The sequence below is a fragment of the Gorilla gorilla genome, chromosome 18 (assembly GCF_029281585.2).
Source record: "Gorilla gorilla gorilla isolate KB3781 chromosome 18, NHGRI_mGorGor1-v2.1_pri, whole genome shotgun sequence".
NCBI classification, from domain to species: domain Eukaryota; kingdom Metazoa; phylum Chordata; class Mammalia; order Primates; family Hominidae; genus Gorilla; species Gorilla gorilla.
Window position 1 is genome coordinate 84,832,781 of NC_073242.2, and position 24,965 is coordinate 84,857,745.

The window sequence follows — 24,965 nt, forward strand, 5'->3', positions numbered from 1 at the left end:
GTCTATTTGATTCGTCTCTCTTTTTTTCTTTATTAGTCTTTGTAGCATGTTCTTATGGCTGGATGTTATGCATCTGCATGCATAGACCACATTTTATTTACACATTCATCCAGTCATGGATATTTGGGTTGTTTCTACTTTTTGGTTCGTATGAATGACACTGCTCTTTGTGTGCAAGTTTTTGTATGGACATGCTTTCAGTTCTCTTTGGTAGACACCTAGGAGGGGAATTGGTGGGTCACATGGAAACTCTATGTTGAACTTTTTGAGGAGCTGCCTACACCGCACAACAGTTTATAACCTTTCACAACACATCCTGTCTTCATTGTTAATACATAGCTGTGTACACCACTATTTTGAGTGAATACATCGTATTTCCTTAGCCAGCTGTACCAGAGTGTGTTTAGTGAATTCCCTATTGTTGGATGTTTAATGCTGCCGTGAAAGAGGCTTTGAGTGACTTCCTTGTGTCCCCAGCAGCTTGTCAATGACAGCTTTCCAGGTGTGCCCAGAACACTCTGTATCCCCCTGATTTGGTGATTTCACATGGCCTTGACATCACCCCTACTGCTCCTCCACCCCATCTGTCTTGTCTACAATGGTGAGCCCCTCGAGAAGCTGAACCATGTCTCGAATTGGCCTTTGTATCCATTATACATGGCCAGGTGCCAGGCATTTTGGTAAATGTTCACAGAATGGATGGGCACATGAATGGATGGATGATTAAAGCCAGGAGCTATTGAGAGATGGAATCATTTTTACATTCTATCCAAAAATTCCTGCTTTGGAAGGTAGTGATTTACCTGAGATTGGTGGTGTGTGACAGAAGGCGGGGCTAGTTGGCAGGATATTGTGAAGCTAATTCAGGCATCAGAAAGGGGACTGGATAAAATTTAAGATCGCTTCCAAACTTGAGAACCTGAAATGCTATGAAACACAAGCCCTGGGAGCTGAGATGTGTGCGAAGTTACCCAGCTGAGCTGTGGGGCTGCGAGTGGCTCTAAAATTTTTAAACTTTTTCTGAGGACCTTAGACCAAAGTCTCCCTTTGCCTAAAAGGATCTGCCTGCTGGTGCAGGCCTGGGGGGGCCTTCACAGTGCACTGAGGTTAGAGTCCTGCAAGCGAGAAACCCTTATGCAACAAGTAGTTGGGCGAGTTTATTAGCTCTCTGTAATTTGAGAGTATAGACCAGACTGCTTTGATGAAACACGCCAAGAGGCTTTTATTGTGGCTTCCAAGGATAGAAGAGGAAAAGCAGGGCAGGCAGGCTGAGACCTGGCGAGTTGGGACTGTGGGTAGGCGTCGCCCAGGGAGATCTGGAGAAAGGGAGGGCTTTTCTGATCTCTCCCAATTAGAGGATTAGGCAATTGGCAGCGCAGGGCGGTAGCTCAGGGCGGGGCTGAGCTCCCAGCTGGACAGCGCAGTCCCTCTGAGCTGCAAAAAGACCTTGCAGGCTCTGAGAGCTGTCGTCCTTCCAAGATGTGGCTCCGTGCTCTTGTCCTGGGCACTGTCGCCGCTTCCACGGCTTGGGGTGAGTCCTTCTGAAATCAAATATGCCGGGCACTTTTTGAAATCCTTGTTCTGGGCCGAGGTGGGCGCAGATGCGTAAAAAGGCAAAGACAGAACAGGTCCGGCTCCGCGGCGGTGCGCGCCCTTCCTACTTGCACTCGGACTTGGAGCAGCTGAGCCGGGCCAGCCTGGCCCGCGCGGAGACGCAGGCAGGGTGAACATCCTGAGACCGCCCTGCCCTGCTCGCCCCGATGCAGGCCGGCAGCCGGCCCACCTCACGCCGCACACACGAGAAATTTAGGCAGCTCAGTTTATTGTCCCATAACTCTTCCCGTTATGGCTGGATCACGGAGAGCAGCTCAGGAGAATATTAAGAGCATCGACTCTGAAGCCAGAGTGCCTGGGTTTGAGTTCCCGCTGGGCGCTTCCTCGCTGCGTGTCCTTAGGCAAGGGACTGAGCTATTCCGTGCTTGGGTTACCCCCTTTCTGAAATAGAGGTGGCAGTGCTGCCTACCTCACTGGGCTTTGGTGAGGAGGAAATGGGTCGTTGTTTCTAAAGCACTCTTGGAAGCGCCTGGTATGTAGAAAGCACGAAAAAGGGGTGGATAAATAAAGGCGTTGTTTAAAAACGTAGTGTATGAATAGAAAATTTGAGCTGTGGTCAGGCCACTATATCAGGACTTCTTGCCATTAAAAAGACAGTTTCTTACTCATGTTCTCAACAGGAAGGGGACACCAGTGCGCGGGGCACAAGGGGAAGCAGCAGAGCCTGGGGAGGGGACAGGGCGGATCTGAGGCCAAGGGGCTTTTACTGTGGCTTCCAAGGATAGAAGAGGAAAGGCAGGGCAGGCAGGCTGAGGACTGGCGAGTTGGGATACTTCAGGGGGCTCTGGGGCAGAGGGGCTGTTCCCAGTTGTCTGGTACCTAGACCTGGCATAATTAGGGCAGGTGGGTAGTGGCCAGGGCATGGCAACCCGATCAAAGAGGCAGTTGGGGTGTGGGCTCCGGGTTGGCTGGACCCTGGGAGGGACAGTTTCTCCGATGTCAGCAAAGCCTCAGATGCCAGAGCATCAGAATACAGAAAGCGAAACAGATGGTACATAGAGGGGTGCAGCGAGAGGCCTCGAAATACCCCCGTGCCATTTTATACACAGAGAAACTGAGACTCACACAGGGAAATGTACTTGCCCAAGGTCAACCCGAAAATCATGCCTGGGTCTGTCTCTGGGTCCTGAATCCTGACAGCCCAGCCCCATCTGCATCCTGTCTTCCTTCTGGCAGCCTGACACTGTGAGAGCTCTGGAACTGTGGAGAAGGGCAGAGGGAGAGAGGAAGCTTATTTGGAACTGAATGTTCCTTTACCTCTGGTTACTCCTGGCAATGCCATCCATTTCCTTCCTTAGGAAGACCATACAGGCTGCCTCCACTTCCTCAATTTCCTCTTCTGTAAATTGGGCATGTTGATGCCTACCCAGCAAGGCTTATTTGAAGATGAATTTAAACAAACTGGAATGCATGCCTGGCACATAGTAGGTGCCCACCATGTTCATGCTTCATATAACATCAACGGCAACTGCTCTTGTTCCCATTCTTCTTTCTGCTTTCCCCCATTCACTCACTTTTTCACCCTTGGCAATCTGGCTGCCATCCACCTCATCCTGTTGAAGTGAATCCCTGAGCTGAGCATGACCAGCCCAGTGGTTTCTTCTCTGCCTTGACTCTCCTCCACCTCCCTGAAGCCCTCAGCAATCTTAGCCCACATCTTGTCCTCTTCTCCCTGGGTTTCCAGGATGCTGGGACATTCTCTCCTTCCCACTCTGATGGATCTTCGATCTTGGCTGTAGTGGTCTCTGTGTTTGATCTTTGTTTTTTCCCTTCCCTCTCACACTGGCATCTTCAATGAAGCCATACACAACCGTGGTATGTACCCTCACCGTCTAGGAGAAGATTCTGCCCTGCTCCCCCACCAGGCTTCCTTCCAGTCTTGAAGTGCGCTCGTCCTGTGGCACCATCTTGCCAGGATATCCCACTGACATCTCCACTGAGCCTATGTAAACAGGGACCCAGCATCACAAGCCAGCTCTTTGGTCTTCTTTATCTTCCATGTCCCCAAAACTGGTCAGGGACCACATTTGTCTTTCTTTTCTTTTCTTTCTTTCTTTTTTTTTGAGATGGAGTCTGACTCTGTCACCTAGGCTGGAGTGCAGTGGTGCAATCTCAGCTTACTCCAACCACCGCCTCCTGGACTGAAGCGATTCTCCTGCCTCACCCTCCCAAATAGCCAAGATTACAGGCACACGCCATTATGCCTGGCTAATTTTTGTATTTTTAGTAGAGATGGGGTTTCGTCATGTTGACCAGGCTGATTTCGAACTCCTAACCTCAAGTGATCTGCCCTCCTCGGCCTCCCAAAGTGCTGGGATTACAGATGTGAGCCCCTGTGCCCAGTCTCCAAGTCTTACAAAATACCTTTCAAACATCATCATATTTCTTCATAAATATTTTCTTTTTTATTTAAAATTTTAAAATAACGTGGGGGTGGGAAGGATTTCAGGTGAAGACTAGAAATCCCATACAGTGCAGAAAACATGGAAATCACCAAGAAAACAGGCCACCTGTAATGCCACCACCCATTGCTATGTTGATAAACATGCTTTCAAGGAAATTCATCTCAATGTTATTTGTAATTAGCAACAACAACAGAAGACATCAAGTTAAATATTCTCAGTATGGGGTTGGCTGTTGTTGAGACATGGATGCTGTTGTGTAACTGGGCTTTGCATAGGGAGTTTCCATTGCGATTGGATATTCCCCTGTAAGATCAAATCTGAATTGTTCTGTTCTGCTGTGGCCCCACTTTGAGGGAGGTATTGACTTCTTGTCTGTATCCAAAGCAGAGCAGCTGGGAGGACAAGAGGCTGGAAATCATTTCCTAGGAAGGAAGCTCAGACAAACTGAGGTGACTGGAGCCAGATAGGATCTGAGGGGTGGGCAGCAAGATCAAGTGTCTGAAAGGCCACAGGCCACAGATCAGATCAGGCCAGTGTGGTCCCATGGCAGGTACTACCAAGGCTGATGCGGAGGCTGTGGGAAATGAATTTCAGCTCAGTGAGGAAACACTGTCCGTGCTGCAGGAATGGAGCAGACCTGCCCAGGGCCACCAGAAGAAATGTACCTCTACCTGATCATTTCCCTTATCTGGAACGGTTCCTGCTGCTTATTTGTCCACTAAAGAAAACTCAAGCGCTTAGCCTGGCATTCTAGGCCCTTCCTGACATGCACTGTCTCATTCCAGGAATATTTTCCACTCCCCCCAGACTCCACCTGGTACGTGTGGGCCATGCCCACATTCTGCATTCTGCTCTGCATTCTGCTGCTCGGAGCCTTAGCAAATTCCCTTCTCACTGCTGTGTACCACTCCCTGCTTCTCATCTCCCCTTATTCAATCCTCCCCTACTGCAAGTCCCAGCTCCTCCATGATGCCCACAATCAGAAGGCCTTGCCCCCTCTTCTAATTCCTGGACTGCCTTATGGGTACCTCTGCCAGGACACGGCCACTTCTTTCCCGGCTATAAGCCCAGGTGTATATGTGACCCTTCCCTACTACGTTCAGGGCTTCTGAGAATACAGGGCACCTCTTGTTCGTCCTCTCATCCAGTGTGCGGCTCAGTGCCAGGATTCTAATGGATAAATGTTTCCAGAGGCTTCTAAGGGGGAGGCTAAATGTCTTGTTCTTTCCTAGTAGCTGTCCTTCTTGCATTTATTTTTGGCTGGATGTTTTTATGCCTCCAATTCTAATTTGCTCCTTAAACCAGCTCAATGTGTTAGGAAGGACATTGATCCTCATCCCTATTGTACATCAAGAGAAACTGAGGCCTAGAGGGTTTAGGTGACTTATTTAAGGTCACTCACTTAGAAAGTGGCAAACTCCACCTGGAATCTGGGTCCAGTCTTTTGCCTCTGATTCATCCTGATTTCTTCTCCATGTCCAGCAGGGCATCCGTCCTCGCCACCTGTGGTGGACACTGTGCATGGCAAAGTGCTGGGGAAGTTCGTCAGCTTAGAAGGATTTGCACAGCCTGTGGCCGTTTTCCTGGGAATCCCTTTTGCCAAGCCCCCTCTTGGACCCCTGAGGTTTACTCCACCGCAGCCTGCAGAACCGTGGAGCTTTGTGAAGAATGCCACCTCGTACCCTCCTATGTAAGCTGCGGCATGTGTCCTTGGGGATGTTCACCTCAAAGTGATGCAGGAAGGAGTCAAGGCAGTCCCCTGATGGGCTGATCCTTTGCTCTGGAATCCTTAAGATCATTGTAGATCCTTAAGAACATTCCAGAACTCTCACAGCATTCTGGAGTCCATTATTTAACACATGTTTATGGAGCACCTGCTGTGTGCCAGGCGTGTTCTGGGTTCTTGGGATCCATTAGTGAAAAAGCAAAGATCCCTAGGTTCATGGAGCATGCATTCTAGCAGGGGGAGACAGATAAGAACAATATGCAAATTACTCCGTGGATTATGTGATATGATAGAACAGGAAAAGTGCCTTGGAAACAAAGAAGCAGTTAAGCAGGTGAGGGAGATCAGAAGGAAGGATCCCATGAATTCCGCTGTCTTGAATTTTGACATAGTAGGGGAGAGGAGTGGGCCAGGAGGTGTGTGGGTGGCAAGTGTACTGAGGTGTCCACTCGGCAAGTGCTCAACTCTCAGGTGTGCCCAGCTCCCTATTTCTGAGGAGAACAATGGCAGGTGTGTCCATTCACCCTGGCCAAGCTGGGAAGAAAAGCCCAAAGGTTCTAATTGGCCTTACCAACTCTCCCCAGGGTACAAAGGACCCTACAGGCATCAGAGAAGACCCCATTCATCTCGGCAGCCAGGCATTTGGAGGGTTTCCAGCAGCCCACCTCTGGCTGCCTTCTTTTCTTTCCTTTTCTAAAAAATAATATTTACTGTTTTTATTTTCTGAGTGCAAATGTAATATATACTTATTACAGAAAACTTAGGAAACTCAGAGAAGGAAAAGTAAGAAAATTAAGATCACATACAATATTCCACCACTCAGAGCAGCTATCAATATTTTAGATGGTGAAGTATTATGATCTAATATTTCGTTTGTATTCCAGTATTTTTGCCTGTTGCTATACTTTCTTCCTTTAAAACGGAGTGCTATGTTCAGATAACTTGGATGCTTGCTTTGCTCTTTAAGTATTTCTTGACCATCATTCAATGCCATTAAATAGCACAGCCTGATATTAGCAGCTGCATTACATTTGATATTGCACCATAATTAATTTCCCCAAGCTTTTATTTGGTGTCATTAGGTTACATATGAAGTTTTTGATAATATAGAGAGCACTGTGATGAATATTTTGTAGTGAAACCTTTATGCCTATTCATGAATATTCTAGGATAAGTTCCCAGAAATGACATTTCTGAGCCAAAAAGTATATGTTTTGTTAAAATTCCCTGCCAAAGTATTCCACCTACACTTCTCCCATTGATGGATGAAAATCTCCATTCATCAGATTTTTTACAGTGCTTGGGGTTATTAAAATTGTTTTTGGTTATTGGGCAGGCAAAGCGATAATAATAATAGCAATATTATTTTCCTCTTTAGTTTGCATTTATCCGAAGACCAGTGAGGTTGAGTTCTTTTTCCCTTTCTTCACATTGGAATGTATTTTTATTATGATGATGATTATTATTATTGTTATGCCACTTGTACTTCGTGATCTGTAGGAAAACCTCTCAGGATGGAATCAAGAAGTCATCTTTGCTGGCTCTGATTCTGTCACTTGACAGCTGTGTCATCCCAGAGCCTGAGTGCCTCAGTTTCCTCATGCACCTAGTGGGGGCAGTGATGCCTGCCTTCGGGTACTTTGAGATCTGGGACTGTTGCTTATAATATACTTGTGTATAAGCACCACGTGGCTTGGATCTACCTGGCTATGTAACCTTGGGCAGGTTCTCTAACCTCTCTGGGTTTCAGTTTTCTCATTTGTAAAATGGAGATAATAGAACCTACCTAATGGGACTAGTCTGAGGCTTAAATGAGTTAATACATAAAGTGTACTTAAAATAGTGCCTGGAACACTGGGAGGACTCAATATCTATTACCAATGTTCATATCTGTTGTATCCTTGAGATCTTTCATCAGGGCAACCAACAGCACTTGCCTGGGATAGGCGGATGGTAGATAATCTTGGCATGTCAGGGCTGCAAGACTCATGTAGAAATCACTCCTCTCAGGTAGACCTGGCAGATTGGGACCCAGAATGTCAAAGGAATTCACCAAAGGTCACCCCGTAAATGCGTGGGAGAGACAAAACTAGAGCACGGTTCTCTTGATGTCGTCCCACAAAGATTTTACCCCTAAGATATTGCGAGAAATGTCACCTCCCAGGGAGGATCAGTGTATTGGTGGTCTCCCCTCCTTGATGCTGGGAGTTCCAAAGGCTCCGGGAAGGGAAGAGGTGTGAAGCCCTTCTCACTCTGCTTGGTCTTAGGAGACCTTAGTGAGTCCCAGCGCCCCCACCTGAAGCCCCTGATAGCCTCCTACCCACTACAATGTCGTGAGTCTGTAAATATCAAGTCCATTTTCAGGCTTAAACCTCCCAGTCCAAGGCGCTGCCCTAGAAGACACCTCGCTTAGATCTGGCTGAACTTCAGGGGTTCTTCTTTCCCCCTCCCCAGGTGCACCCAAGATCCCAAGGCAGGGCAGTTTCTCTCAGAGCTATTGACGAACAGAAAAGAGAACATTCCTCTCAGGGTTTCTGAAGACTGTCTTTACCTCAATATTTACACTCCTGCTGACTTGACCAAGAAAAACAGGCTGCCGGTAAGCCGTGGGATCCCCTGGTCAAGGCGTGTCAGCGCCAGTACCCTGGATCTTCTGGGGCAGAATGGAAGGGGGTGAAGGCAGCTTGGGGAGGGAGCTGCACAGGCCAGGATTGTTTCAGGACCCCAGGGCCTCCACAGGAAACACTGGTTTTCCACACGTCAGTTTCCCCTCATGACATAGGGACTCTGGGGGAGTTTGCTGTGCCTCTTTAATGAGCATCTTAATTGTTCCAAGTTCCCTCATGATAATAGAAGGATGAGAATGATTACTTTTAGTTACTAGATTAAAAATCTGATAACCAGAGTGGGTAAGACATGATTTTCAGTAATGTTAGCAATGGAAAGAACTTAGAGAAAAGCCAACACCCCAACTCTTCCTTTTCAGATAGAGAAACCGAGGCCCAGACAGGGAAGGAGAGGTCATCCAGTAGGGTAGTTTTGGCTCAAGTCTTCTGATCTTCAAACCAGTGCTTTTGACACGAAGTAGGGCATTGAGCTTGTATGTGGCCTTTCTCCAGCACACCAACATTCATCTGGGGTAACTTTCACTGTCCAGGTACGGGTGTTGGGGGCGGAGCCTGGGACAATCCCAGAAACTCTTCCTTTTGCCTTTGGCCAAATATCTCGGATTTTTTTGTACCTGATATCCCTCCCTAATTGTATTAGCAAAGGCTGATGACCCAATGTGTCATCATTTCCCAAATAAACAAAGGGCAGGAGATGGGGCTGGCTGCCAGCTGCAGGGTGGGGAGGGTCTCCTGGCAAGGAAGGCCACCCCAGGGTGGACGAGGAAGGGGTGTCACAACCAACCAGTCTCGCAGGAGCACCATGGCATGGTGCCCAGGAGTTGGGGAGCAGATCTGTGAACATGGGACTAGAAGTTGGCCCTACATGTGCTTCGTGAGACACAGGAAGTGGGAGAAAGGTTTACTCATTCATTCATTCATTCTTCTATTGTGTACTCAGTGCCCCATATACACAGTTAGACCTGGGGCTTCAGGGAAAGGAGGAACGTGAACCCACTCCACACAGCCCCTGCCTTCAAGGATCTTGCCTTCTGGGCTGTAGAGACATACCCTCCCTTCAGCACATTACTGCAGGCCAGCCCTCAGGCTCAGCCTTCAAACAAATATGAATGCACACTCAGTCCGTCCACAGGAGGCAGGCAGGGATTAGCAGTTTGGGAGAAACAGGAGCTCTGGGAACCTGGAGGCAGGAGAACCACCAGGAATGGCCACAGGTTCTAGAACTACACTTGCTTAGAAAAGCACTTCATACATAGTTTATGTTATGAGTTCTTTTATATTTCATGAATAATATTATTACAGTATTATTATTTTAGCCACTCTCACTTCTTCCCCACTATGTGGACTTTTAAAATGCAAGAACCTTGCGTTAGGAATTGTACCTACTCTCATCCTCAGGTATTAGCAGAGTCCCTGTCACATAGTAAGTTCTCAGACAGTGTTAGTCCATTGACTGAAGGCATCCTGAAGAGGGTGGGTTTTAGGTTGGGCTCTGCAGGACGGATAGGATCTGGGGATGCAGAGGCATAGAGGAGGCATTTGAGGAAGAGACACCATCACAGGCATGTGTGCTTCTCGAGACAATCATTCATGCACAGAGAAGTTTACTTCACCATGAGAGAGTTAACTGATTTTAAGCTGAGATACAAGGGCTGCCCCATAGGTACACGGAGTGCATGAACTGTCCAGGCTTGAGGGTGATGGGAGTGAGGTGGAGAACATGACATCCTTAGCCTTTGCTGTGTCATTGATGAGGTTCTCAGCATGAAGAGCCTTGCAGGCAGGAGGCACTGGAGGCTGGGTAGAAAGGAAGGGGCAGCCAGGGTATGTGCAGTGGGGTGGTGGCTTGGGACCCAGTTGAGAGAATTATGGAGGAAAGAGACTGCCTTTTGCAACCTTGCTGGGCACTTGTGAACTTCGGGTAACATCGTCCTTCAGTTGTGACCAACATGTAGGTCACCAAACAAGATGCCCTCTGAGTGCTCCCTGGCTCTGCGTCCTGTAACTGGTATGTTGCTTCCCCCCTGCCCAGGTGATGGTGTGGATCTACGGAGGGGGGCTGATGGTGGGCGCAGCATCAACCTATGATGGGCGGGTCCTCGCTGCCCATGAAAACGTGGTGGTGGTGACCATTCAGCACCGCCTGGGCATCTGGGGATTCTTCAGGTAAGAAATTGGACTCTCCTCACTGCACCTTTGACATCCAACATGAGGCTGCTAGGACCCAGCTCTGGTCATGTCAGCCCTCAAGAGACCTTAGCTAGGTTCCTCATTGTAGCAGACAAGCACCTTCATAATTGGACACTACCTACCCTCTCACTCCCCAGCCACACTGGTCCACTTGCCTCTGAGCTTTTGTATGTGGTGTTCCCTCTGCCTGGAATGCTTAGTCTACCTAAAGAACTCCTCTTCATCCTGCAAGACCCAGCCCCCAGTTACTTCCACTGAAAGACTCATCTCCTTTTCATCTGTGCTGCTCCCACACATTGCATTTCTCTGTCATGGCAGCTGGCAGGCAGCCCAGCTGTTGAAGGTTGACACATCTGACTTCTCATGGAAAGGAGGGAAGGGGCAGAGTCATAGAGGGAGCTCAGGGCATGTTGTGGGTGAAGGAATGGGAGCTGCAGATGGTGGGGTGTGGGAGCATCTGACCCCTTCCAGGAGGAGTGTTGGTGCCCACTCACCCCATTTTCTGCTTGAAATCTGGCAAGTGCGGGAAGCAAGGATGGAGTCCTCCTCATCAGGTCTCCATGGGGACAGGAGTCAGATCTCCTTCAAGGTGTAATTACTATGAGCCATGTCTCAGTGTGGCCATCCCAGCACCCCAATCCCGAGTGAGTGATGCGAGGGCTATGGGAGGGATTCCACTCACTGATGAGACGGCCTAGGGAGATGGAGGATGGGTTCTGGTCTACCCATCAACAAGGCATCCCAGGCCAGTCTTGGCTGTATCACCTTCATCCCTTTCAGCCACAGCCTGTGACTCTGCTCCCCATTACAATAAAGCTGCCTCATGATCTCTCTCCACTTCCTCTCCTCCATGTGTCTCCTCCATCCATGCCAGTCAGGTTTCTTCCTGAACACGCCACTCAGCTGGTCTTATCACGGTCATCAGTGACCTCTCCCTGCTCTCCACTGAACCTCTCAGGACCTCCCAGCAGCAGCCAATGGCCGCTCGGCTTCTGTGACATGCTTCCTTCCCAGCCCCTTTCCTGGTCCCCCCTCTTCCCTGTCCACAGGCCTCTCTTGTCTCCCTCTCCCTCCCTAATTCCCAGTGATCCCAAGGAGCAGCCCAGAGCCCCTGTTTCCAGCCCACCTCACTTTTGAAGCCCACAGGCATCACTCACTACCTTCTCCCTGCCCCTGGCTGTCTAAAGGGTACCCCGCTCTTCCCAGGGACAAGCTGAATCCTTGACTCCCACTGCCCCTCCCCAACAGAGACCCCCTCCTCCTCTCACCGCACCTCCACTCAGCTGCTGCTGCCACATCCTCCCGTGGGATCAGGAGAAGGCCTTGTGAGCAGCCTGGACTCTCTCTTTTCTCACAACCCTCTTGGCTCCACCTTCAGAATCCACTACTTCGCACCTTCTCCCTGGTTCCTACCCCAGCCAAAGCTCTCTGTCTCTCACCTTGATTATGATCTTAACACTTACTTTCAGATCTCTGCCGCTTTTATACTGAGGCTGAGTCACACAGTACCGAGTGTGATCACTTAACCCATGCATTGAATCATGTGATGCCTCTGCACAAAACCCTGCAGGGGCTTCCCATGCTCCTTACCATGACAGCTGAAGTTCTTGCCAGGCCCCAGGGCTCTCTCTAGCTGCACCTCCTGACACATTTTCTTTCACTGGGCCCCAGGGCCTTCGCACTTGCTTTTTCTTCTGCCTGGAGTTCCTTTCTTTGGGTATTTGCAAGGCTCACATGCTCGTTGTGCTTGTTTTATGAAGGTCTTTACCTCCAAGACTTCAAATGCCACTGCCTCCAAAAGGCCTTCCCTGGTTGCGATCTGAAATGGCACCCCCTGTCCCACCCCTGTTTTTTCCTTGCTCCATTTTATTTTCCTCAATGCACTTTCACTACCTGACATCATTATATTCTCTTTATATATCTGTTTATCTGCTTGTGATCTGTAGTGGGAGCTCAGTGTCGTCACAGGTTTTGCCCTTTTTGCTCTCAGATGTGCTGTAGCTCATAGGACAGTGTCAGGCATACAGTAGATGCTCAGTAAACAGTTGCCAGTTGAATGAATGCAGAACCATACATTACAACTGTAGCAAGGCAAGACAGGGTCTCAGAGATGCTGAAGCCCAGCCTTATTCTTTTTTTTTATTATTATTATACTTTAAGTTCTAAGGTACATGTTCACAACATGCAGCTTTGTTACATAGGTATACATGTGTCATATTGGTGTGCTGCAGCCGATAGCTGGGCATTTACATCAGGTATATCTCCTAATGCTATCCCTCCCTACTTCCCCACCCCACGACAGGCCCTAGTGTGTAATGTTCCCCACCCTGTGTCCAAGTGTTCTTATTGTTCAATTCCCACCTATGAGCGAGAACATGCGGTGTTTGGTTTTCTGTCCTTGTGATAGTTTGCTCAGAATGATGGTTTCCAGCTTCATCCATGTTCCTACAAAGGACACGAACTCATCCTTTTTTATGGGTGCATAGTATTCCATGGTGTATATGTGCCACACTTTCTTAATCCAGTCTATCATTGATGGACATTTGGGTTGGTTCCAAGTCTTTGATATTGTGAATAGTGCCACAATAAACATATGTGTGCATGTGTCTTTATAGCAGCATATTTTATAATCCTTTGGGTATATACCAAGTAATGGAAAGAAGCCCAGCCTTATTCTTTTTTTTTTTTTTTTTTTTTTTTTTTTGAGATGGAGTCTTGCTGTGTCGCCCAGGCTGGAGTGCAGTGGCGCGATCTCGGCTCACTGCAAGCTCTGCCTCCCAGGTTCATGCCATTCTCCTGCCTCAGCCTCCCGAGTAGCTGAGACTACAGGCACCCGCCACCACGCCTGGCTAATTTTTTGTATTTTTAGTAGAGATGGGGTTTCACTGTGTTAGCCAGGATGGTCTCCATCTCGTGACCTCATGATCCACCCACCTTGGCGCTTGTTGAGAGCCGCCAGCCACATCTGTTGTCCTGAAGGTCCTGCCATGACATCTCTGCCCCCACTCTCAACCTGTTCTCTTCCTCACAGCACAGGGGATGAACACAGCCGGGGGAACTGGGGTCACCTGGACCAGCTGGCTGCCCTGCACTGGGTCCAGGACAACATTGCCAGCTTTGGAGGAAACCCAGGCTCTGTGACCATCTTTGGAGAGTCATCGGGAGCAGAAAGTGTCTCTGTTCTTGTGAGTCTTCCTTGCACCGGGCCCAACCCCACTGTTGATGTGATGCTGATGAGACCTCTTGGACACCTGTCAATCCAGCTATGCATACCTCTGCTTACAATGCCTGGATTCAGGACTGACCCTACTCACTGTCCAGCATCAGGAAAGCTAAAGACCAAGCTCTTCTTGGCCCCCAGGTAGTTCAGGGCTCAGCTTAGTGTCCCGGGGCCATATGAATCTCCAGTTGCAGCCTGCAATGGTGGCATTCCTCTCTTCTAGCTTGGCTGAGCTCTCTCTCTCTCTCTCTCTGTCTCTCTCTCTCTCTCCCACTCATTTTAATATGAAGATTCACTTCCCTTCTCTTGGGAAGTAGGGATAGGCATAAATTATGAGTAAGGGCAGGCAAAGACAAGAGGTGGGCGGAGGTATTGTTTGGCTCAAAGCCAGATCTACATGTGGAGGGGACATGGACACTGAGCATGCTGGGAATTCCTCTGGGGTGGTCTGATGGCTGGTTCATGCCCAAGAAGGAGGCAACAGCCTCTGCGACTGAGAGGCCAGGTGAGCTAGGGCAGGGAGGCCAGAGGAAGGAGGGATGGACCCGGGGATAAGGAGGGATGGGGCAGGGGTTGTGGGACACAGACACAACCTGGAGGTGTGAGGAGTCCTGCTGGGGTGGGGGATTGGGTGCAGGAGACACTGGGGGAGCTGGGATCAAAAACCAGATGAGAAGTGCCAGGAGCTATAGGAAGCCTTCCGCCTGCCTGGAGGTGGGCAGAGGGTCAGCCCACTTCTGGAGTCTTCAATCCTGTGTTGGTTTTGTAGTTGAATACGCAGAGGAAAACATTTTTATACTTTTTAAAGCAGAGAAAAAGGAAAAATACAGATAAGCCCAAGAAAAACAAAAGCCATCTATAATCCCACAACACAGGGATAGTCACTGTGCTCAGTTTGACATGGATTTTTCTGGTCTTCTTTTCCATGACTTTATAGCTATCTGTCCATCCATCTATCCATCCATCTACCTATCAATAGATCTATCATCTATTATCAATCTTTGTCTTTTTTATTTACGAAAGTACTTTCCTGAATATTATAATACAACACTAATACTTTACTAAATATTAAATGTTTTCCGTAATAGTATATTTTACAGTTGCACAGTATTCCACGAAAAGAATGAAAAACGATTTATTTGCCCAATCTCATAATATTGGACCCTTGGTTTATGTCCAGTGTGTACCATTGTAAACAGCAGAGACATCCTTAGAAATCTTCGTGTGCCTCCAGGATCATTTTTTTGGATAAGCCCTGAGTAACGGAGATGCTGAATCGAAAGTCGTGGCTAGGAGATGCTAAGCTGCCTTTCCAATACCTTTGTTGGTTAGGCTGGGCTGCCACACACCTCCTGTTATATCCCTGCCCTGTGCCCTGTCCAGATCCCACTTAGGTTCTCTTGGGTGGGAGGTTCTCTTGGGTGGGAGGTGAGCCTGGCAAGCAGGCCAAGTGAGTTTAGTGGCCATCGTGTCTACTGAGCCCAGGATCTCAGGGGAATGGGCCAGAGCAGAGCTGAGGTGGATGTAGTCCGGAAGAGCGAGCGAGTAACTGACCCCACCCCTGAACATGAACTCTCCTCCTCTCCGTTCTGCCGCCAGATTTTCTCTCCATTGTCCAAGAATCTCTTCCACCGGGCCATTTCTGAGAGTGGTGTGGCCCTCACTCCTGCTCTGTTGGACGAGGGTGACATCAAGCCCCTGGCTGAGGTAAGTCTCCCCCTCGACGCCCCCACCCCTTGGCTCTGTGCTTCTGAATCCTCAGGGGTCGCTCTTGCCGTGGGTTCTAGCTGATGTTCTCCTAGAACCACTGAAGCCCTACCAGTAGCTGAGCAGGAAGTGCGGGGAGACACCCAACCTCTCAGTTGCACAGCCGGGCAAACTGACACAGGGCTTGGAAGGGATTTTCCAAGGGCAGCAGGTGATCAGGTCAGAGCTAAGACTCCAGCTCATGGGCCTAGACAGCCAGTACAGTGCCCTGTCTGTGACCATACTCCTCCTATGTGCCAGGACCTGGTGCCATGTTGGGCAGTGATGGTGTCTTATGTCTCTCAGGGTCTGAGTTCTGTGGACCCACTTGTGGGCTGTAGGCCTGAAGTGGTTCCACACTGAGCACCTGATAACCAGGGTTGGTTCCTGGAGAATTCACTCACTGATTCATTTGTTCACACAACAAAACTAGGTGAGTAAGCGAAGGCAAAAAGAAGAGGTGTGCAGAGGTCATTTTTGGCTCAAAGCCAGATGTCCGTGTGGAGGGGACATGGACACTACATGGCCCTATGTAGCTCTGCATTCTAGCCAGACACCTAACACCCTCCCCAAGCTTCTGCTATAATGTAGGAAATAGATGAATAGCTACAGAATCACACAACTAGAAAGTGTCACCTATGACAAGAGCAGTGAAGGTGAGGTACTTGCTGCCACAGCAGAATCTACAGAAAGCATTGAGTCCTGGGGCAGGAAGAGGTTACCAGGGAAGGCTTGCTGGAAAAGTGACCAATGAGTCAGGAGCAAGGAACATCCAGGGAGTGGGAGCAGCACGTGCGCGTGTCCTGTGGCAGGAAGACGCATCCCAATCATGAGGGAGAGACAGAGACAGGGGCGACGTGGTCAGAGCAGGGAGAGCAGGGCAAGCGTGGCGAGTACTGAGAGCGGGGACGTTGGGAGGGGCCACCCTGCCCAGGACCCTGGCGAGGATTTTGTCATCATGTGGAGAGTGGTTGGAAGCCAAAGGAAGAGGTGATCGATAGGAATCCAGACCTAGGCTGAGGATCGCACACTGGAGCCAGTGGCGTGGAGGAATTTGGTGGCTTTGAGAGCTTGTTTGAGGAAAGCATTCAAACTTAAAGGGCTGGCACATTGGAGGAGAGAAAATGGGGATTCCAAGAATTTTTAGAATTTTTGAGAATATTTTTAGAATTCATTGGTTATAAGGAACAGTTGCCCATTGACCAGACTTAAGTCAAGAAGGAGGATTGGCTAGGTGTGGTGGCTCATGTCTGTAATTTCTGAGAGTGATGTGGCCCTCACTCCTGCTCTGGTGGAGAAGGGTGACGTCAAGCCCCTGGCTGAGGTAGGTCTCCCGCTGGATGCCCCCAGCCCCTTGGCTCTGTGCTTCTGAATTCTCAGGGGTCATCCTTGCCATGGGTTCTAGCTGATGTTCTCCTAGAATCACTGAAGCGATTGGGAGGTAGAGGCGGAAGGCTTGCTTGAGTCCAGGAGTTAGAGACCAGCCAGGGCAACAAAGTGAGATCCTGTCTCTACAAAAAGCAAAAAATTAAGCTGGGCATGGTGGTGCAAGACTGTGGGCCCATCTACATGGGAGGCTGAAGTGGGAGGATCACCTGAGCCCAGGAGGTCTACGCTGCAGTGAGCTGTGTTTGCACCACTGCACTCCAGCCTGGGCAACAAAGCAAGACCTTGTCCCAAAATCTTCTTTTTAAAAGGAGAATTTATTTTTTCAAGGAAATAGAGATCTGGGAGGATGGGCTTTGTGCAAAAACAGGAAGCACGAATTACAAAATGATGGGAATCCTAGACTCTGTTACTCTTGTTCTCTCTCTCTGTCTCTTTCTCTCCGTCTGTCTGTCTTTCTCTCTCTCTCTCACCCTCTACTTCTCCCTGTCCCTGTTTATTTATTTGAGAAACACTCTGGGCATTGATTCTGTCTGAGATCCTGTACGGGGCTCTGGGGGCATGTGCACTTGCCCTGACTCCCTGACCGTGGAGCCTGCCTGCTCTCCCTCTGTGCCCTTCTTTCTGGCTGCACTTTGCTTCCAGTCTGCATAAGCACCCTATCTGCCCCTAAGTTTAAGGACTCTCCTTTGGTTCCAGAAAGTAGTCAGGCTGTCTTTTCTGTTGTGAAAAATGAGTGTTTTTTACATTAGCAGCTCTCCACCCCGATTCCAGGTCACTTAGGAGAGAGGCTCACTGTCCCGTCTTTGCTTCGATGTCCCTAACTCTTAGAAAAGTAGGAAACCAGAGTGTGCTGGGCAGACTGACCCCAATGCCTAGGACAGATAGAAGGGAGCCCCTGCCTCGGGAGGGCTTTTTACATTTTTATATTGTTTACATTATTTTAAAGACGAAAAGAGGTTCTTGGTGTATCAATTATTGTTACTCTGTGGCTTGACTTAGGACAAAGGTGCAGAGACCATTGCCCATGGCCAAATCTGGATCTATGCTTGCATGGCCCTTGAGCTAAGGATGACTTTTTTTAATTACATGAAATTCAAATTTCATTGTCCATAAAGGAAGTTTTCCTTGAACACAGTGACACCCATTCATTTACCTTCTGTCTCTGGCTGTGTTTCATGCCAACAGCAGTCTTGAAGTTGCAGCAGAGACCACATGGCCCACAAAGCCTCAAATATTTACTATTTGGCCTTTGATGGGCACATAGCTGACCTGTGGCCTAAAGAGTCATGTTTGATTACTGCTTGGGACTCTAGTACACAAATGTGCAGGTGGAAACTCCTGGCTGTGCCACAGATGCCTCACTCAGCTGAGAAACCCCATCTATGTCTTGCAAGGGACAAGACCCTGTTTTTCTTTAGAACTCATCTTTAAAGTACATTCGCTACTCTCTGAAGTGCCTCTGTGTGAATCATCTTATCTAGGCCTCCTGCAATTCTGCATATGTTTATTGCATGGGAGACATGGCCCTCTCCCACAAGTATTAACTCATGAGGTAGGTGCAGTCATTATTCCCATCCATGGGTGGAGAAACCAAGGCCCGAAGAAATCAGGTGGACTGCCTGTGGCCTAATGCCTGGTAAGTGGAACAGACAGGATTTGAAAGCAGACAAGGAAATTCAGGATTCCATGCTCTCTACCCCCGCTCCACTTCGCCTTTCTTGACACATTCAGCTTAAGATGATTATGTCCATTTCAATGGAGATAAGGTAGCAGAGATGAGAGATTACATAATTGACCCATGTTACAATTGAGATTAGTAACAGAGGCAATGCTCCTTGGGACCTGGAACCCACACTCGTGGGTCTACAGTATCTTCTGCTGCCCCCTGCCGCTAGTACAAGTTGGGCTTGGGATAGAATGCCACTTTCCATGTTGATGGAGGGAAGGGACTTCGCTCTTGAACTCTGTTGCCTGTGATCTTTGCAGCAAATTGCTAACACTGCTGGGTGTGAAACCACCAACTCAGCTGTGATGGTTCACTGCCTGCGACAGAAGACGGAAGAGGAGCTCTTGGAGACGACATTGAAAATGGTAGGTAGCCTGTTCCCGTAGCCCAAACCCTGTAAACTTGGTCCCAGACTTCTTCATTTCAGCGGTCCTCTTGCCCTGGGACAGTTACCTGGGACAATTTCTCAAGTCTCAGGAGTCTCAGTATCTGAATGGGGAATCTAATTTGTCCTTTTTTATTGAAAAATGACACAAATGTAAAAAAAAAAAAAAGTCCAAAAATAACATTATAAAAAACTGACCAAATTTACTATTTGACCAAAATTTAATATTTTGCCATTCTTGTTTTCAGATGTATTTTTGAGAAACTAAACATTACATATTCCCAGGGGACACCATCATGCTGAATTTGGGGGATGGAGATATTAAGCTCAAAGATTTTCAGAAAGATGTCACAAGTTATCTTGGTTGACTTAGAAACTGTCTGTATTAGACCTGGTGGTGGTCCAGTTTTCTAGATTTTCTGAGACTGACTCAGTTGTCATCCTAGGATAGTCATCCATCCACTCAATCAGTAATCCATCTACAATGAACTTCTTATCCATCTATGTGTTCACTAATTCATCCAATTCACTGATATCTTTTTATCAATCTAATATCAATCTGTTCATAACTTTTTATTTACCTATTTTCAATCAATACACCATTCATGCATCATCCAGCCACCATGTATCTTAACTCTATCACCCATTCCTCTAAAACCAACAATCCAGTTATCACCTATCTGTTAGTTTTCACCCATCTATTCATGTATCCATCCAATTCAACTGTACTCCATGCATTGACCAACTCCATCCATCCCTCCATTGATCTATCCATCCATCCATGCTAAGTATGTAGGGGTGGGTGTTAGAGGCAGAGAAACAGACATGGCATGTACACAGTCCCTGCTCACAAGGAACTATCCAAAGAGAAACACATTCACATACTTCGCAGGTATTCATTGAAGCATTCATTGTAGTCATGAGGGATGCTTCACAGAGAAGGTGGAGGAGCCAAATTTGAGACCAGACAGTGGATTTTGGGAGTTCATGCCCTTAACCCTGACTCCACCTTATCTTTCCTGAGAAATTCAGCTTTGAGATCATTGTGCCCATTTTAATAGAGGTAACAGAGACAGAGAAATTTTGTAATTGGCTCATGTCACAGTTCCAATTAGTTAGAAGCAACACTGTGGGACCCAGAACCCACACTTGTGGGTCTAGAGTATCTTCTGCCATTCCTGCTGTCCTCACATACTAGGACTTGGGGACCTTTAGAATTGGTAGACAGCCGTGGCAGTCTCTCATCACAGGGAAGCCCAGCAGGACAAACATCCAGATGACACAGCACCCAGGGCCATTGGGAACTATTGCCTTTGAGGGAGAAGGGTGTGAATTCCAGGCTCAGGAGTAGCCTGATCCCTGGACTCTCTCCTTGGACCTGAGGCTACTCCTGGATCCCAGGGTCGGCCTCTACCACTGGACTGTGCTTGTGTTTACATGGGTTGAGTCCAATGTGATCTTGGGGCTTAGGTCTTGGTTTAGGCTCTAAGTGACCAAAGTATTCAAGGAATTAAAACACAACTGTTTTCTAATGCCTGGAAGGAGGCAAACATTCCAGCAATTCTGCATGTGGCATCTGAGGACCCAGCTTAAAAGGAAAAAGTTGGTGACTTTGGGAAAATCCATCCCTAAGATCCTGGGAAATCCTTCTGAGATTTTCTGAAATTTTGTGGAAGCGCCTCCATGATTACGCACTGCCTCCGGTACACACATATACAGACACACAGACAAACACACATACATAGACACACACACAGAGAAATACACACACAGAAACACACACAGACACACAGAGACACACACAAACACACAACAAACACACAGAGAAGCACACAGAGACACAGACACACAGAGACACACACACACCCAGACACACACACAAAAAAAAACCACACACACACACACACTCCTGGCTAGTGGGACTACAATCCTTAATGGAGAGACCTGCACTAATTACTTCTTGTGAACAGGTCAGACATGTGAGCTACACTGCAACGCTACAATCACTGCAGTCTTCGTGAACACACACCAAAGAGAAGCATGGGGTAGGATGAGTTTCAGTGAGTTGTATGAGTCAGAGCTGTGTAATGGAGATGAGAAAACTCCCCCAAGGTGCCTTGAATGGAAAAAGGAATGTGTGGGAATAGCATCCTCGTGTTAAGTGAAAAACTCAGGAGTTGAGGGCTTCAGGCATGGCTGGATCCAGATGCCTATGGGATGTTATTGAGAATCTACCATTCTCTATCCTTCAGCTTTGCACAACTCTGTGTTGACTTCACTCTTAGGCAGATATGTCTCCTGGGAAGGTTAAAGACAACAGCGCTCTAGAGTTATATCCTATCTGCTTCGAAACCCTCTTTCTAAACAATTTCTGCAAAAGTTCTGGGGAAACTCTATTGGATTGACATGGGTGTATGCCCATCCCTGAACTAATATCCCCAATCAGGGAGATGGAGCACCCACGGTCACATATAGATGCCTGAATTCATGAAGTGATAGGGGAAGAAAGAGTTCCCTGAAAAAGAATGGGGGTGTTCTTCCCTGGGGAACAGAAAGGGGAGAGGGATGGGGGACAGGGCGGGCTCCTAAAGCAGGTGTCCTATCCAGAGCTCTACCAACCCTGGCTAAGAGTCCCCAGCCCATCCTTCCCATGCCAGTGCCCACTCCTCCATTATATGCCTTCACCCTGTGCTCAGGCCCAGCAGAGCCAGAGTCCTGCCCACTTCCTCTGGGCCCAGCCAGCTCGGCACCAGGAGGGAGAACCTGACACCTCTGTTGCCCACTCACCCATCTCAGTGTTCTCCTGGGAAGCCTCTCACCCACATCCTCTGCCTTTGTCTTCACAGAATTTCTTAACTCTGGACTTACATGGAGACCCCAGAGAGGTAAGGACATTTTGTTTCTTGATTGCAGGTTTTGAGTCTTAGCACCTTTAAGCTCCAATTAACTATGAGTGAAAGAATCCTCTCTTGGGTAATTATAGTAACTCCTGTGTGCTTGATGCTGAGGCCCAGAGAGGGGCAGTGATTCACCTGGGTAACACAGCCAGGAAGACTAGTGGCTGGCCTGGCTAACTAGTGGAAAATGGAAAACCCATTTTCCTGACTCCCAGTCCAGTGCTCCCAGGCATCACCTCCGTGTGCCCTGGGCTCTGCCCACTCCCCTGCTTTTTTACATTTTCTACTCCCCAAAATGGCACTGTAGCAGGAGGCTTAACCAGAACCTTCCACTCTCAGGAGGCAGAGATAACAGGGATGATTAGCCATGGAGAGGGGAAGCCTAAATCTCAGTCCAAGGACACTCGTCTCCTCCCAGCACACAGGAAACTCCAACCGTATCTTCTGGATCTCCTCACCCCCACCCCCACCTCCCAATGGGTTGACAGTTCCTGATGACATCACCTCTGCAGCATCTTACAATCCTGTCCTCTCTGCTGCCTCCCTGGAGGTCGCAGCACTCTCCTAAATGGTCATGGGCAGAGTACATGAGATTCATTCAGCAAAGACTTAATAAGCACTTCCTATGTGCCAGGACTTGTTTAGGAGCTGGTGATATAGGAGTAAAACAAGAAAGACTCCCTGCCCTCGTGGGACCTTCCATTACAGTGCAAGGACAGTGCAATAAAAAAGCAAATCAAGTATGTATTCTGTTTGATGGTGTGCAGCATTAGGGGATAGAGTTTGCGGGTGGTTTCAATTTAAGTAGCAGGATCAGGGAATGGCTCAATGAGAAGGTGGCATTTGAGCCAAGCTCTAGAGGAGGCAGGAAGCCAGCTTTCAGGAAACCTGGGGAAGCCTATTCCAGGCAGAGGGAACAGCCACTGCAAAGACCCTGACGGATGTGGCAGGTCGAGCTGGAGAAGACCAAGTGTAGGGACAGACTGGCATGAGGCTAAAAAGGTAATGGGAAGTGGGAGAGGGATCATTAAAAGTAGTTGAATTTGGACTCAGAGCAAGAGGGGAAGCTTTTGGAGGTTTTGAACAGAGGAGTCACATGATCTTAGATTTCACAAAGGTCTCTGCCCCTAGTGTTCAAATAGACTGTAGGAAACGGGCAGAGTGGGTGCAGTTGACCAGCTGGGGGGCCACTGCATTGCCATAATCCAGGCAAGGGCTCCTAACTGCTTAGGGCTGTAGTAGTGGGGATGGGAGCAATGGTTGCAGTCTGGATATCTTTGAAGGAATAGCTGAGAGGATTCGCGGATGGATAGGATGCAAGGGGTAGGAAAGGGGGAGGAGTGGAGGATGCCCTGAGTTTTCTGACACAAGCATGGTCATGCCCACACAGGGCAGCCACTTGAAAACTCTAACTGGACAACAATCACTTGTCATTGTTGCTGATGGCAGTCTTCCCACTTGGCCGCCACTGAACCGGGGCAATCCTGTCTCTCTCCTCAACTTTTATCCTTTTCTACTTCACATCCTCTCCCCAATTCCATGTCTCATGGTGCAGCTAGACTGGCCTTCCTTAACAGAGTTAGAGCACATCACCCCCACTTCTTAAAAGCCTGACCTTCCTTATGAGACAAATCCCCTTCCCTCCATGGAGTTAGTCCTTCAAAACACACCTGCATGCGCACTATGTGCCAGACTGTGCAGAAGGTAGGCTCTGCACCTGTCCCTCCCTCTAGAATCTGCCCCATGGCATTTTTCCAAGCCCAGAACTCTTGGGTGTTTCTGGAGTTTACCATGCATAGTGACATCTGTGTCCTTTTGCTCGTGTGGTTCCCACTGTTTAGAAATTCTCACTCCTTTCCTCACCTGTCAATACCATTCGCTCCCCAGAGCCCACTGCAGGCGGGCAGCACCTCCTCCACGTAGTCTGCCCTGCATCTTCCTTCCAGAGGGGCTGCTTCTCTTGCTGGCCTCCCACGGCAGCCCTGCCTGAACTGCACAGCCTCTCAAGGCTCCCAGACTTGCACCCCAATCCTGTTCCGTATTGTCAGCCATATTGGATTAGGATCTGCGCCTTGTCCAGCTAGGTCTGGTCCACTTTTCAGAACATCGCCCCCAGGCAGCCCAAACTAGCTCGTCATTCACTGGCTTTTGTAAAACAGATCAAAGGTCCTGGAAGCCATAGGGTCTCAAAAAGGCTAGGAATTTTCCAGTTCCATCTGACATACAGGAGGGAAATACAACCCATAGGGCATGGAGCTGGGAAGATGGCACAGAGGACTGATGTCTATGAGAGAGACCCACAGCAACCTTGCTAACAAGTAATACCTAACATTTATTCAGCTCTTCCAGACACCAGGTGCTGCGCTAAGTATTCTGCATGTGTTCAGCCATTTAATCCTCACAATAACACACCTCTTAGATGAGAAAACTGAGGCCCAAACAGGTAAAACTCGCAGCCAGTAAGTAGCAGAGCCAGGCTTCAGATCCAATTAATCTGGTTTCAAAGTCCATGCTCTGTTTTGAACACCACTGTGACTAAATATGAAATATAACCATACCAAGAACCAGCTGCCCTGATGACAACACGTGAGTCGGGCTCTCTCTAATCTGTGACCATATAAAAAATTATTCATCAAAGGTAAAACCTAAAATTAGGACATGGATCAATATACTGTGAGTTCATCACTGATTCTTTTATTCATGATTTTCTCTCTAATAGGGAATCAAGTCCTAGTCTAGGCTCCTTGAGTGATGAGGGTTCAGTACTTCCTCAAAGCCACCAATGGATCAACAACAGCTCTTGTTTAAATACAGATAGATAGCACAATCTCTTCCTCATTAATCATGGATTCTGTGTTTATAAATTCACCTGCTTCCTAAAATGTCCTTATAACCCCCAAATCAATACTGGTGGCACTTTCATGGTCACACACAGGCAGGCACAGAGCAGGGGAAGCTGGATTTGCATGATGGGCATGTTCCATCTGAGATCTGGCGAGGCAACCTTATCTTCTTGTTTCATCTCTCATGCTAACAAGTG

The 24,965-nt window shown here is 48.3% G+C and overlaps 1 protein-coding gene across 2 annotated transcripts in view; it reads left to right on the plus strand.

The window, feature by feature from the left end:
• The first annotated feature begins 1,183 nt into the window (after positions 1-1,183).
• LOC115931015 (liver carboxylesterase 1-like) overlaps positions 1,184-24,965 on the plus strand; it is a 36,795-nt gene continuing 13,013 nt past the window's right edge. The window contains exons 1-8 of one of the 2 annotated variants that reach the window (XM_031002561.3): positions 1,184-1,531; positions 5,502-5,709; positions 8,200-8,344; positions 10,405-10,538; positions 13,594-13,747; positions 15,382-15,489; positions 18,904-19,008; positions 21,875-21,913. In XM_031002561.3, the coding sequence (XP_030858421.2) occupies positions 1,480-1,531; positions 5,502-5,709; positions 8,200-8,344; positions 10,405-10,538; positions 13,594-13,747; positions 15,382-15,489; positions 18,904-19,008; positions 21,875-21,913 (945 nt within the window). In that variant the 5' untranslated portion in view covers positions 1,184-1,479. The remainder of the gene's footprint in view (positions 1,532-5,501; positions 5,710-8,199; positions 8,345-10,404; positions 10,539-13,593; positions 13,748-15,381; positions 15,490-18,903; positions 19,009-21,874; positions 21,914-24,965) is intronic. The other variant, XM_031002562.3, reaches the window with a different exon arrangement.